At 43.9% G+C, this 13,929-nt stretch overlaps 1 protein-coding gene across 2 annotated transcripts in view; it reads left to right on the top strand.

The window, feature by feature from the left end:
- The window catches only part of SFXN2 (sideroflexin 2), a 109,279-nt gene that overhangs the window by 55,699 nt on the left and 39,651 nt on the right, over positions 1-13,929 (top strand). For both annotated transcript variants that reach the window (XM_033941112.1, XM_033941111.1), the window contains exons 7-9: positions 4,257-4,317; positions 5,650-5,716; positions 12,859-12,908. In XM_033941112.1, coding sequence (XP_033797003.1) covers positions 4,257-4,317; positions 5,650-5,716; positions 12,859-12,908 — 178 coding nt within the window. The remainder of the gene's footprint in view (positions 1-4,256; positions 4,318-5,649; positions 5,717-12,858; positions 12,909-13,929) is intronic.

Here is a 13,929-nt window from a genome sequence, read left to right on the forward strand (position 1 = left end):
GAACTGACAAACGTTAGCTAACGTTTAATAGGGACCTACATCAACGGGCATGACTGGGGAGGAGATGCTGTCAAAAAGCTTTAAATATTCACCTCAAGTTTCCAAGTTTATTTATAAACTCATAGAATTGTAAAAGGGGGGGGGGGTGTAAATCTTGATATACCGCACATCAAATGACTGAGCAGTTTACAGTAGATAAAACTAAATAATACATTTTAAAAAGTCACATACAGGATTAACAAAAAAACCAATATGATACACAAGGAACATGCAGAAGAACTACAATATGTCAAGGGAAAAGGGTATAAATATAAAATAAACCAATCGTTGTCTAAGCTTAGAATAATCCCATCTTTATTTAAGTCAAAAGGAAGTACGCCTTAATAGAAATAGTTTCTTATTCTTATGTTTCATAAGTGTCTTTGAATAAAAAGATTTTAAGGCTAGATTTAAACCTGGCCAGTGAAGTCTTGAGATGAAGATAGGAAGGCAGAGTATTCCATAATGTAGGGGCTGTAACTGAAAAAATAGATTTGCGAGTGATATTGTAAATAATATGGAAGGGGAGGATCTCTTTATGCTTTTGCTTGGCTTAGCTGTCGGGTTTATTATTTGAAAAACACCTGAGCTAATGATGTGAACTTTGTGAGCTCTTCTTCAGAGGCCTGTTGGAACTTGCTACTAGCTTGCTGAAGACTAAAGTGGAAAGCTCTCAGAGTCTGAACTTTTATATTTTCCCTGTTTTTCATACTTGTGGACAGAACCCATACCCACTCAGAGCTAGGTGCACTAAACAGGATCGGTAAAATCACATGGGTCCACTCCGATCCAATTTTTGGCCAATTCTAAAAGAGCTATTGATGCATAAAAAATTTTGCAAGCAAATGATTCATGCGGCAGTTCATTGCAATCCTTGTATCTCCTGTCTGGTTTGATCACTGTGAAAGCGACTCTCACACATGCAGAAGGAGAAGCCCGAACAGGGGAGAGACAGGGGAAGAAGGCATCCGGTGGCAAGAGTGAGTGGGCATCCCTCCTGCCTTTTTTGGGGGGGAGGGGATGGTTTGGTGGGAGGCTTCTGTTGGCAGGAGGAAGTAGGCATCCCTCCTGCCAATTTTTTCTCGCATGGGGGGGGTCGGCATGGCAGGAGGGAATGGGCATCCCTCCTGCTGATTTCTTACTGGTGCGAGGTGGGGGTTGATCACCCATGCCAGTTCAGGGGGATGTTGGGGAGGTGCCATCAGTGGGGGGGGGAGGGCTTTTTTTTAATGAAACAGATATTGTGCATATGTAACACATGCACAACATCTGTCCACTAAAAAAAGAAAGAAAATAAAAATTTCCTTCTCCGAACAGCTGAGTTTCAGGAGGCTGCTTCGGGACTTCACCTGCCTCTCAGGCTAAACCTCCCCAGCCTCAACTGTGATATTTTGCCATCCGCTTAATTACTGTTATAGCCAGTAGGCCTGTTGTCTTCCTAGGTCTGTGACAGCAAATACAAAAAAAGGGCAGAAAAGAAGTGTGGGACTACAACTCTCAGCCTGCCACTATTTTCCTTGCATGAGATTCTCAGAACTGACACAAAAAATACTGTGGAGTCTGATACTGATTCAGACTTTATTATGTCAAGAAGATAATCCACAACTTTGGAGCAGTGAAAATCATGCACAACTATTAAAAGAATGAAGAGGACTGGACATGGTCCATGTTCCGACCTCAATGTCTTCCTCAGGGGTCAGAGTGGTCTTTTCAAAAGATAAGTGGATGTAGCAACCTATGCCTAATGTAGGTGAATGCTGTTCCTCTAGCGTTCCTATCTTTCAAAAAAAGCACTCGCCTAGGTCAGCTGTAGGTTGCTACATCCACCTATCTTTCAAAGAGACCACTCGGGAACCCTATGGAAGACATTGAGGTCGAAACATGGACCATGCTGGGTCCTCTTCATTCTTTTAAGCAGTGGATCATCGGAGCTGAGAAGAAGTTAGGGAACAAAAGGAAAGAAGAGATGATGAATTTGGAAGATGGGTAGTGGGGTCTTGAAGAATACAGTGATTTGAGATAGGGAAAGAGATTGGAGAGAGAATAAAACAATAATGAGATCAAGTTAAGTTAGAAGGTCCTTTCACATTTGGCAGTTCTAGTCAATACCTTTTATCAAGGCAAGTAACCCCCAGATGCAATGATGCTGAGCTTCCAAGTAGAGAATGGCACGGTGACAAAATTCATCACCGTTCCCGTCCCCGCGGATAACCGTGGGAAACCATCTTCATGTCATTCTTTAAGGAGAGAGGGAAGAATCAGAGTATGAATGGCCACAACCACTGACCCTCAAGCTTTGCTTTGAAGAATGCTGGTGTAGAAGGACTGAGGTTGAAACAGACACTACAGAATGACAGTCTCTGGTATCCAGAGCAGATATTGTGATGTCATAATGCCTCATTCCACCAGTGCCTAAGAGCCAGTCACATCAGTGATGTCACAATGGCTTCATTATCCTTGGCTCACATAAGAATCACAGTATGAATGGCCACAACCACTGACCCGCAAGCTTTGCTTTGAAGAATGCTGGTGTAGAAGGACTGAGGCTGAAATAGACACTAGGAAATGATATGGGTTTATTTCCTGCGGTTATCCGCGGGGACGGGAACGGTGATGAATTTTGTCACCGTGTCATTCTCTACTTCCAAGTAAAACATTAGGGCAAATTCTATAAGAAGCGCCGAATTAGGCACCATTCAGCACGATTCAAGTAAAATTGGGCGCTGTTTAGTGAATCACGTTGAGTGGCACCTATTTTGAAGGCGCCCAATAAATAGGCCAGCTCTAGGCACAACTAAAGGTTAGGCACCCAAGCGGGCGCTTAAGCACACTTAAGAGCAGCGATTCTGTAACAAGACGCTGACACAAAGCCACGCCTAACATGCATAGCGCCTATATTTTTAGAAGCGCCTTGTTACAGAATTGCTCTCTCTTGATAGGTGCCTAAGTTTCAATTAGTGCTGATTTAAAAAGCTTAATTGAGCTCGTTATTCAAGTTAGATGGGCGCCTCCAAAATAGGTGCCTAACATTGGGGCTTTGGTTACAGAATTTGGACCATTGTGACGGGTTTTAAATCTTCACTGCTGTTTTTAGCTAAAAATATTAAAGGCGTCTCCTCTCTCTGTCTTCGTTAACAACTGTCCCATTCTCTCAAGAATTTCTGAAGTGATTCTGCAAACTACCGTATTTTCACTCATATAACGCGCATACATGTATAACACGCATATGCGTATAGCGCGCGGGTCCAAAACATTTCTGTAAAAAAAATTTTATATAGCACGCACATGCGTATACCGCGCGTGCTGCTATTACCTCCTCCCACTCCCGCTTATTCTTCTGGCCTGTGAACCAGCATCCTCCCCCCTGCTCGCGTCACCCCCCCCTCCCCCGCGATCCTACATCCCCCCCAGCACCGCAAAACATCTCCTTACCCGATTGGGCACCGGCACCAGCACCAATGCACAGGACGTGCCAGTGCCCGAAGATCCTCCCTCGTTGTTGCTGGGCTGGGCTGGGCGGTGTGAGGGAGATCCTCCTTCTTCCTTGTGCCGGGCTGGACTGGGCTTTGAGCATTTGCGCATGCTTCTGGTCTCGCTCTCTCCGGCACAAGGAAGAAGGAGGATCTCCCTCACACCGCCCAGCCCAGCCCAGCAACAACGAGGGAGGATCTTCGGGCACTGGCACTGGCACGTCCTGTGCATTAGTGCTGGTGTCGGTGCCCAATCGGGTAAGAGATGTTTTGCGGTGCTGGGGGGGATGTAGGATCGCGGGGGAGGGGGGGTGACGTGAGCGGGGGGGAGGATGCCGGTTCGCAGGGGGGATGCCGGATCGGAATGAAAAAAAAAATTATACAACGCGCTCACACCTATAACGTGCGCGCGTTATACACGTGAAAATACGGTAACCCAGCTTTGTTAGCAGCTTATAAGGATATTCTCACTATTTGACCCCATAACATAAATATCGCTGCCATTTAACATCAGATTTAGCCCAGTCGAAATGTGGCATTTCACCAGTAAAATTGTCACTCTTATCTGACTTCAGTGGATTGGCAGGACTGGAAACAATAGGTACAATGGGATATTTTTATCGTTGTCAAAACACCCATTGGCAAAGGTGAAGAGCTGGAATATTAAACGCAAGACTTGGAAAAATATGTATGTTTTGGATTTTTACACGTTAAAGTAATTACCTTTTTGGGGGTTTTTTTTTTTAGGGAGATTTTGAACGGAATTGCTGTTACAGATGAAAATGACAACAGATTGGGCTACTCCAGAGTAAGCAAAGAAATTGTTATAACCATTAATGAGACATTCTCCTCCTCAATTGAGGGTTTCATTGTAATATCACAATTAAAAAAATAAGGTGAAAAACTATGTAGAGGTTCAAATCTTCCTGATAATCTGTGGCCAAAACTAGGAATTCTGTCCTGTGACTTGCATACCGCCTTTTTTTTTTTTTTTTTTTTGTAGTTTTACAACCACACTCAAAGCAGTTTACATACAGGTACTTAAATCATTTTCCTTCTCTGTCTTAGTGGGCTCACAATCTCTCTAATGTACCTGGGGCAATGGGGAGATTAAGTGACTTGCCCAGGGTCACAAGGAGCAGCGTGGGTTTGAACCCACAACCTCAGGGTGCTGAGGCTGTAGCTTTAACCACTGCACCACTCTAGAAATAACAATGTAGCAAAAGTGAGCCAAGTCCAGGGCAATCAAGCTATTGCGACATCACTGATGAGGTTGGCTCTTAGGCATTGGTGGAATGAGGCATTATGATGTCACAATACCAGCTTTGGTTATCAGAGCCTGAAACCTCTCACCATTTATTCAATTTTCTATGCTGTTCTCCCAGGGAAGTTCAGAACACTTTAAATTAATTCTTTCAAGCATTTGTCCCTGTCTGTCCTGGTGGGCTCACAATCTATCTAATGTACCTGGGGCAATGGGGGGATTAAGTGACTTGCCCAGGGTCACAAGGAGCAGCGTGGGTTTGAACCCACAACCTCAGGGTGCTGAGGCTGTAGATTTAACCACTGCGCTACTCTATAAATAACAATGTATCAAAAGTCTAGGGCAATCGAGCCATTGTGAGCCTGCCAGGACAGACGGAAAAATGCTTGAGTACCTGAACAAATTCAAGTAAACATTCTGAGCTTCCCTGGGAGAATGGTATAGAAAACAGAATGAATTAAATAAATAAATGGCCGCTTTATGAGACTCAAATCCAACTAAGTAATCAATGACCACTTTATTGTAGGGATATAACCAATAAGACAGAGCCAGCCACACATCCAAAATTGCCCAGCTCTCCAAAGCCATTATTGCTCCGCTCCACAACACAGCGATCAACCACCCTTTCAGGAAATACTTCTTCACCGAAAGGGTGGTTGATCGCTGGAATAATCTTGCGCTACAGGTAATTGAGGCCAGCAGCGTGCCTGATTTTAAGACAAAATTGGATCGTCACTTGGGATCTCTTCACAGGGAAAGGTAGGGGAGGGTTATTGGGGTGGGCAGACTGGATGGGCCGTGGCCCTTATCTGCCGTCTGTTTCTATGTTTCTAATTGAAGATAATCTTTAATCGTGTGATGTTTTCTTGTATTTAGAAAGCTGCAGTCAAGGGCATTGCCCAAGTCGTCATCTCTCGAATTGCCATGGCTGCCCCGGGAATGAGTAAGTATCTCGGTGATATTTGGCTTATTAAATGGTGCTGGAGCCTGAGAAGCAGGTATCGGACTGTCCACAGCTGATCTTAGGAATCCCCTATAGAACGGGCAGGGCCAGTGTTTGAACTAGCTAGGGACCTGGCCAAAAATTTGGGAAGGAGTCCCAAAGCGCACTAGCGGGATTTTTATTTCTCCAGTACCAGACAGTGGCTTGGGGTCCTCCCAGTAACTAAGGATGCATTTTCCACCCACAATAATGGTCTTGTCTATAAACCTTCTGTTCCCCAGGCTCTGAGCACCCGACGTACCTATTTTGCCAAAGACCAAACCCATAGGGACTGGTTTTATCTTATAGCCAATAGCTTTTTCCAAGAACTGAAATGTTTCTGTCCAGTATGACTGGGCAACCCCATAATGCATAAAAGATGTTACCTTCTCCTTGATAGAGCATTTTATTATAAAACATAGGCTCCACCCGTAGGAAGCCAATGCAGCAACTACAGCATGAGTGAGTTATACTCGTGTAGCTCGGTCCCTCTAAGGAGGCAGGTTGCAGTATTTTGAAGTGGTGGAAGGGTAATACTCGAAGAAGCCAAACCAAACAGAACCGAGTTACAGTAGAATAATAGTGACAAGCCTTAAATGCACCATTTAAATGTACAATCCAAAAATCAGAAAACTTCAAAAACGACTGTGGTAGGCATAGTGGCTAAAGCTTAAATGGTTTATGCACCATCATCTTGATGTGAGGGCGAAAAGCTAACTTGGGGCTCCTAAACGGTGTACCTCTGATGAAATTGTAATTTTCTGACTATCCATAATAAATTCAGACACATTTTGATCACTAAATTGAAAATAAAATCATTTTTCCTACCTTGTCTGGTGATTTCATGAGTCTCTGGTTGCACATTCTTCTTCTGACTGTGCATCCAATATTTCTTCCCTTCTTTCAGCCTATTGTATGCTTCCTCTCCTCCAGACATTATTCCCTCCCCTTTCTTTCTCTCTTTCTTTCTTTCTCTCTCTCTCTCTCTCTCTCCCTGCCCCTCTTCTGTCTTTCTGTCTGGCTCCCTGTCCCCCCCTTTCTTTTTTTCTGTTTCCCTTCTTTCTGTCTCCCTGCCTACCCCCTTTCTTTCTTTCTCCCTGCCCTCCCCCAAGCCACTGCCGCCACCATCGGGGAACAGGCCCCCAAGCCACTGCTGTCCCAAGCTCTCCCTGCTTCCCGACGCAGAAGCGTCAGGCTGACCAGCATTCCTCTCCCCAATGTCAATTCTGACGTCAGAGAGGAAGTTACAGACCAGCCAGCAGTGATTGGCTGGCCCGGAATATCCTCATTGATGTCGGGGAGAGGAAGGCTGATCGGCCCTGAGCTTCTGCATCTTGTTTACGGCGTCGGAATGCAGGTAATAATAATAACAACATAATAATAACTTTATTTTTGTATACCTCAGTACCATAACAGTTCAGAGCGGTTAACAGAGTAAGAGACTGTACATATACAGTGATGTTACAAATAAGTCAGTCAGCATAGCTTAGCGAGTAGGGAGTGGTCAGGGAATCCGGAGGTATGTCGGAGATACAAGGCAGGGTTACAAGGCGGGGGGGAGGAGTCAGAGGAATTTGTCAAAGAGATAGGATTTGATTGATTTCCTGAAAGTTTGGTGGGAGGGTGAGCTAGAGATGAAAGTGGTAAGACATTTATTCCATTTGCCTGCTTGGAATGCCAGGGATCTATCGAGGAACCTCTTGTAAGGCACAGCCCTTTAGGGAGGGGAAGGTAAACAGGTGGGTATTACGAGTGCGGGCGAGGCCTGAACGATCAAAGTGATCCGATAGGTAGATTGGAGATGAGCCTGTTAAGGTTTTGAAGCAGAGGCAAGCAAATTTGAAGATGATCCTTGCCTCCATCGGCAGCCAGTGTAGTTTTTTGTAATAAGGGCTTACATGATCTGATTTTTTGAGGTTGTAGATGAGGCACACTGCAGCATTCTGAATGATTCTTAGGCGTTTTGATGTTTTTTTTTAAAGGATCCTAGGTATATAATATTGCAGTAGTTCAGGATGCTTAAGATTAGTGATTGGACCAGAAGTCGGAAGGAGAGGAAGTCGAAATAGTGTTTGATGGTGCGAAGTCAAAGTCAAGCAGTGGTCCAGGATGACTCCAAGGATTGTGATAGTGGGGTTAATTGGGTAGTCTAACCTGTTTAATTTCAAGGAGGTATTTGTTAGCTTGTTGGTGGGATCTTGAGTAAGAGAGGTTATGGGAATGATAATAGTGATGTCATCCGCGTATATATATGATTTCAGTTTTAGGTCAGATAACATATGACCCAACAAAGCCATGTAGACATTGAATAGAGAAGGGGATAGAGGGGAGCCCTGAGGTACTCCGCAGGAATTGTGCCAGGACTGGGAGAAGGTTCCGAAAAGTGAACTTGGTAAGTGCAGTTTTTTTAGGAAGCCTGTGAACCAATTTAGTACCTGTTGAGTCTATCACGGAGCCTGGGATGGGCTCCACGATTGACTTGCGTTGCCTTCACGATCTACTGGTCGATCGCGATCAACCTTTTGGGCACCCCTGCCCTAGTCTTTGTAAATCTTGATGCAGTAAAAAATTGAATCACTTGTACCCATTCTACACCACTCAGAATTTTGTAGACTCAATCATATCTCCCCTCAGCCGTCTCTTTTCCAAGCTGAAGAGCCCTAATCTTTTTAGTCTTTCCTCCTACGAGAGGAGTTCCATCCCATTTATCATTGGCCACAATGACACACAGATCTTTTTCTTGAGTGCTGATCCCAAAGATGGACCCTAGCATTCGGTAACAATGATTTGGATTATTCTTCCCAATGTGCATCACTTTGCATTTGTCCACATTAAATTTCATCTGCCAATTGAATGCCCAGTCTTCCAATTTCCTAAGGTCTTCCTGCCGTTTTTCACAGTCCACATACATTTTAACAACTTTGAACAGTTTAGTGTCATCTTCAAATTTAATTACCTCGCTCGTCGTTCCAGTAAGTTAAATCTAAACTAAACTAAATCTTGGGTTTATATACCGCATCATCTCCGCAGATGGAGCTCGACACGGTTTACAAGGTTAGGGAAGGAACGGAACTCCAGTGGAATTATATAAGTAAGAGAGAAGAGAGGTTAGGTGTGAGAGTGCCAGGAAAGGGACGGGGTTACGTTTTGGAGAAGAGCCAGGTCTTCAGAAGCTTACGGAATAGTAGAAGGGGGCTCAAATTGCGGAGAGGGGAAGGGAGACTGTTCCAGAGCTGAGTGATTCTGAAAGGGAGGGAAGAGCCAAGTTTACCAACAAGGGAGATGCCTTTTAAGGAGGGGTAGGATAGTTTTAATTTTTGCGTGGATCTAGTGGAGGTTGGATTTGAGGAATTCCAGGATAGAGGGATAAAAGGAGGAAGGATACCATGGAGGATCTTGAAGGTTAGGCAGGCACATTTAAATAATTAATAAGTTAATCAGTCCCAGTACAGATTCCTTCAGCACACAGATATTTACCCTCCTTCATTGAGAAAAATGGCCATTTAACCCTACCCTTTGTTTTCTGTCCAATAACCAATTCTTAATCCACAATTCAACATTGCCTCTTATCCCATGACTCTTTAATTTTCTCAGGAGCCTCTCGTGAGGAACTTTGTCAAAAGCTTTCTGGAAATCTAGATACACTGCATCAACCGGCCCACCTTTAGCCACATGTTTATTCACACCTTCAAAGTTCATTGCTCCAATGTACTGATTTGCAGTTTTCATGTATTTTGAAGTGAATTTGTATTGTTTGATTTAGTTATGTATGTCCATTGTAATTCACATTTTCTATAAGGCAAAGTAGAAATAATAAACCATAAATGTTAAGGAATTATTTTAAGATTAAAGACAAACTCCCGATTCTATATACTGTGCCCAAAGTTGGGCGCATAAATTTGTTCACGTTGCAAATTTGCATGCAACGGCGCCATTTAGAGACTCGTGCCTCTGGCAAAGACGGGCACCAGAAATGTAGGCCGGGGTTTCAAGGTCTAAGTTCCCGGCACCTACCTTTGAGGTGAATCGCACCGACGTAGGCACTTTACGGGACCAAAACACCGCTTTTGGCATTAGCCACGCCTACAGTGGTGTTAGGTACCGTAGAGCGCCTACGTAGATGTGATTCTTTTATGGGCCAGCATTTTTCACTTGGGCGCCTACAGGTGCCTTAAATTAAGGTACAGTTTATAGACTATGGGCCTAAGTGCCAAATTTTTTTCAGCAAAATATATAGAATTTTCCTCAAAGGGTGTATGGGATGGAAAATAGGACAGGAAACTCAGAAGAGACTTCAAGTCCTTTTTAATCTGACCTGGAGCCTCTCTCTATTGAATATTGCAGATGCAAGAAAACATTAATTATAACTCACAAGTATATTTTCTAGGGTCCAACGCAGCTAGCCGTTTTACTGCATGCTAATATTTAGTGCACGCTAAAACGGCTTAGTAAAAGGACCCGTATATATTTGCCAACTAGTTATACACTTCTCCCTCGTCATTTGTGGGGCATACGGACAGAGCCGGACCGCGAATGCCGAAAAAACCGCGATTATCCGGCTCTGACCCACCCCCACCTCCCTGCCACCTTCCCGGCCTTACCTGGTGGTCTAGAGGGCTTTCGGGGCAGGAGCGATCTTCCTACGCTCCTGCCCCGTGCAGATCGCCATGAGGAAATGGCTGTAGGGAGTTCCCGTCGTAGTCTCGAGAGACTACGGATAAGGTTTATATGTCTTACTTGTCCTTGGAGAACTACGTTCTTTTTTTAGTCACATGTTGTAGAAAGATAACGTTTCTTGTAACTTTGTGTTTAAGAAATCTAGAAACACCTTGAAAGGTGGATGCGGTTTCTTTACTCTTTTTAAAGACAGATTATACACTCAAAACATCAAACTACCTGTAAATGACCTGGTGGCTCTTTTCTGGTCATTCGTCCTTTGGAATTCTCAGGGGAAAAAATAGAGGTTAACATTTGCTGCTTAAAGATATCAGGATAAATTATGTCGGGCCCCTGAACACAGTCGTAGCTTTATCCATGAAATGTTAGGACCGCTGTTTCTGTGGTCAGACTTAAATAGATAAGTTATGTGAGTAGCAACTGAATATTGCTGCCTTTGGCCTAACTTTTTACCCCTTTCTTGGAACGCTGCAGTCTGCAAATTAATTGAATACAATTATTTCTTTGGACATAGCTCGCACCATTTTCAGTAGTAGCTCAAAGTGAGTTTGGGCTGTAAATTGACTTTATATTGTGACCACTTCACTGTTTGTCCAGCTCCTTCCGTTGTAAACTGCCTTGAATTATCATGGCTTATATTTGATAACAATGTAGTGTAAACTCTTCGCTGATTGTCCAGCACATCTTGTTGTAAACCGCCTCGAACTTTCATTGCTTTGGCGGTACATAAGAATAAAATTATTATTAATTTATCCATTACTGCTGTTTACGATTTCTATAGCACTGCTAAATGTACACAGCTGACTTTTAAACCAAACCACCTCTGTAGCCAGCACTCGAGGCTGATCACATAAGTCTTTGAAAACCATAGTAACATAGTAGATGACAGCAGATAAAGACCCGAATGGTCCATCCAGTCTGCCCAACCTGATTCAATTTAAATTTTAAAATTTTTTTTCTTAGATATTTCTGGGCAAGAATCCAAAGCTCTACCCAGTACTGTGCTTGGGTTCCAACCAGTGTTCCCGCTAAGCTGCGCTGGCGTGCGCTGGCGCACAAAATATTACATCGCAGCGCACAAGTTTCTCGTCACAGCGCACGGCGTACGGCAGATGGCAGGGCGGCGAGAGGAGAATCGGGCGAGTTGGCTCATAACTTGCTGGCGCCCGATATTTTTAGCTCACAGCGAAAAAAAGTTTGCTCACAACACCCGCCCGCTTAGAGGGAGCACTGGTTCCAACTGCCGAAATCTCCATTAAAACATACTCCAGCCCATCTACACCCTCCCAGCCACTGAAGCCCTCCCCAGCCCATCCCCCACCAAACGGCCATACATAGACACAGACCGTGCAAGTCTGCCCAGTACTGGCCTTAGTTCAATATTTAATATTATTTTCTGATTCTAGATCCTCTGTGTTCATCCCACATTTTTAAAACATTTTATTTATACAGTTTAGAACCACCTGTAAATCAGATTCAAGTGAGTTAAGTTACTGTATTGTAGTTTTTAAATAAGCGGTTGACCTTGGGCGTCACTGATTTCCAGGAAGGGCTGGAGGGCATAGGTACCATGTTTCTCCGAAAATAAGTCAGTGTCTTGTATAAATTTTGGATCCAAAAACCACACTAGGTCTTATTTTGGAGGATGTCTTATTTTTTCATGTAAACAATCATCTTTCTCTTCCTCTCCTCTACCCCAATTCTTCCTCTTTCTTTTCTTCCACCTTCCCTCCCCCAAGTGCAGCATCATTCCTCCCCTCTAACCCATCCCCTTGTGCAGCAGAACCCCACCAACCCTCCCACCGTGAGACTGACATACCTCCGCTCCGAGGCCTCCTAAAGCAGCAGGGATGGGGGTTGCTGAATTGACGAGTTCAATTTTTTCAGCAAATCAGGCAGCACTAGTGTCAGGGATGGAGTCAGGGAGTGTCGGGAACATTCAGGGGGGGTGGTTCGGGGGTCGATCTTAACTAGGGCTCATTTTTGGGATGGGGCTTATATTAGGAGCATCTTTAAAAATCATGCTAGGGCTTATTTTTAGGATAGGTCTTATTTTCGGGGGAACGGAGTAGTTGGTTTACTGTGAATGTACACTTGTTCAATTTGAGTGGGCCCAATATGCTGGAAGGGAGGAGTGTGTGTGTGAATATGAATCTGTTCTTGATAGTGTGCGAGTGTGTCATTGGTGTTCCAACCAGTTCTGGCATGTTCTGTCTTGTTAAAGTAAATTGAAACACTGCCTCTCTTCAGAGGAGAGTGGGATAAAAATGGATTCAGTTGTACATGTCCATGTTAATTGGCCTTTACACAATATTTTGTGAGGCAGAATTTATTTTTTTTTTAATAAGAGTTCTTAGTAATCTTTATTTTATTTTTTTATAAGAGTTCTTAGTAATCTTTATATTTTTTCTTTTCTTTTCAAATAGTTCTTCTACCAATTCTTATGGAAAAACTTGAGAAATTTCCTTTTATGAAAGTAAGTACATGGTTTAGTTTTGTTTAACAATTTTAAAAAATATGTATGCAATTTAAAACAATAGTAGGTTGTTTTTGTTTTTTTTAAGGACAGATCACTTTTTTATAAGTCACTTTTTTTTATTGTAACAAAAATGTGGACATTAGACAGACCAACGTGTGCGTCACAGATTATAGTCATGGTAAACCAAACAAGAGGCCAAGGTCTGGAGACCAAGAAGCGGATCCAAAGATGTCGAAGAATTGTGGTTTGTTCATCACAGTCATCTGAGAGAGAGTAGATGCTGCTGCTCTTTGGAAGAGTTTCTTTAATTGTGCTCATTTTCTGCTTATAGAGGAAGGTGTGCTGAAGTTTCTATTAAATCAATTTACACAGGCTAAATTCCTTTAGAAAATGCAGTTCGAAATTGTAACACTAAGCCAGTGGTGTAGGAAGAGGGAAGCCGGGGGGAGGGGGGCTGCCTGCCCCGGGCGCTGACACCCGTCCTCTGCCCCCACGCCCCTTCCCTCTTACCTCTTTAATGTTCACAGCACAAGAGGCAAACCCCAACCTGCTGCTCACACCAGCATCTGATTTTCCTCTGACATCACTTCCTGAACCCACACCTAGCAAGTAACGTCGGAGGAAGAGCCAACGCTGGCATGAGCAGCTGCTCGCACCGGGAACATTTAAAGTGGTGCGGGGAAGGGGCGCGTGCATGTGGCAGGAGGGGAAGGAGCAAATGGGGGTGGGGGGGCGCCACCCACCCTCGCTATGCCACTGCACCCAGCAAACAATCTTAAAACACAACTCATTCTACTAGCAGCAAACATGAGTAACAGAGGATTTGGTAAGAGCGGATAGTGTAGTTGATTTTAAGAAAGGTTTGGACAAGTTCCTGGAGGAAAAATCCATAGTCTGTTATTGAGAAAGACATGGGGGAAGCCACTGCTTGCCCTGGATCGGTAGCATGGAATATTGCTACTCTCTGGGTTTTGGCCAGGTACTAGTGACCTGGATTGGCCACCATGAGAACAGACTA

Source organism: Geotrypetes seraphini, chromosome 4, assembly GCF_902459505.1.
Source record: "Geotrypetes seraphini chromosome 4, aGeoSer1.1, whole genome shotgun sequence".
Taxonomy (NCBI): Eukaryota; Metazoa; Chordata; class Amphibia; order Gymnophiona; family Dermophiidae; genus Geotrypetes; species Geotrypetes seraphini.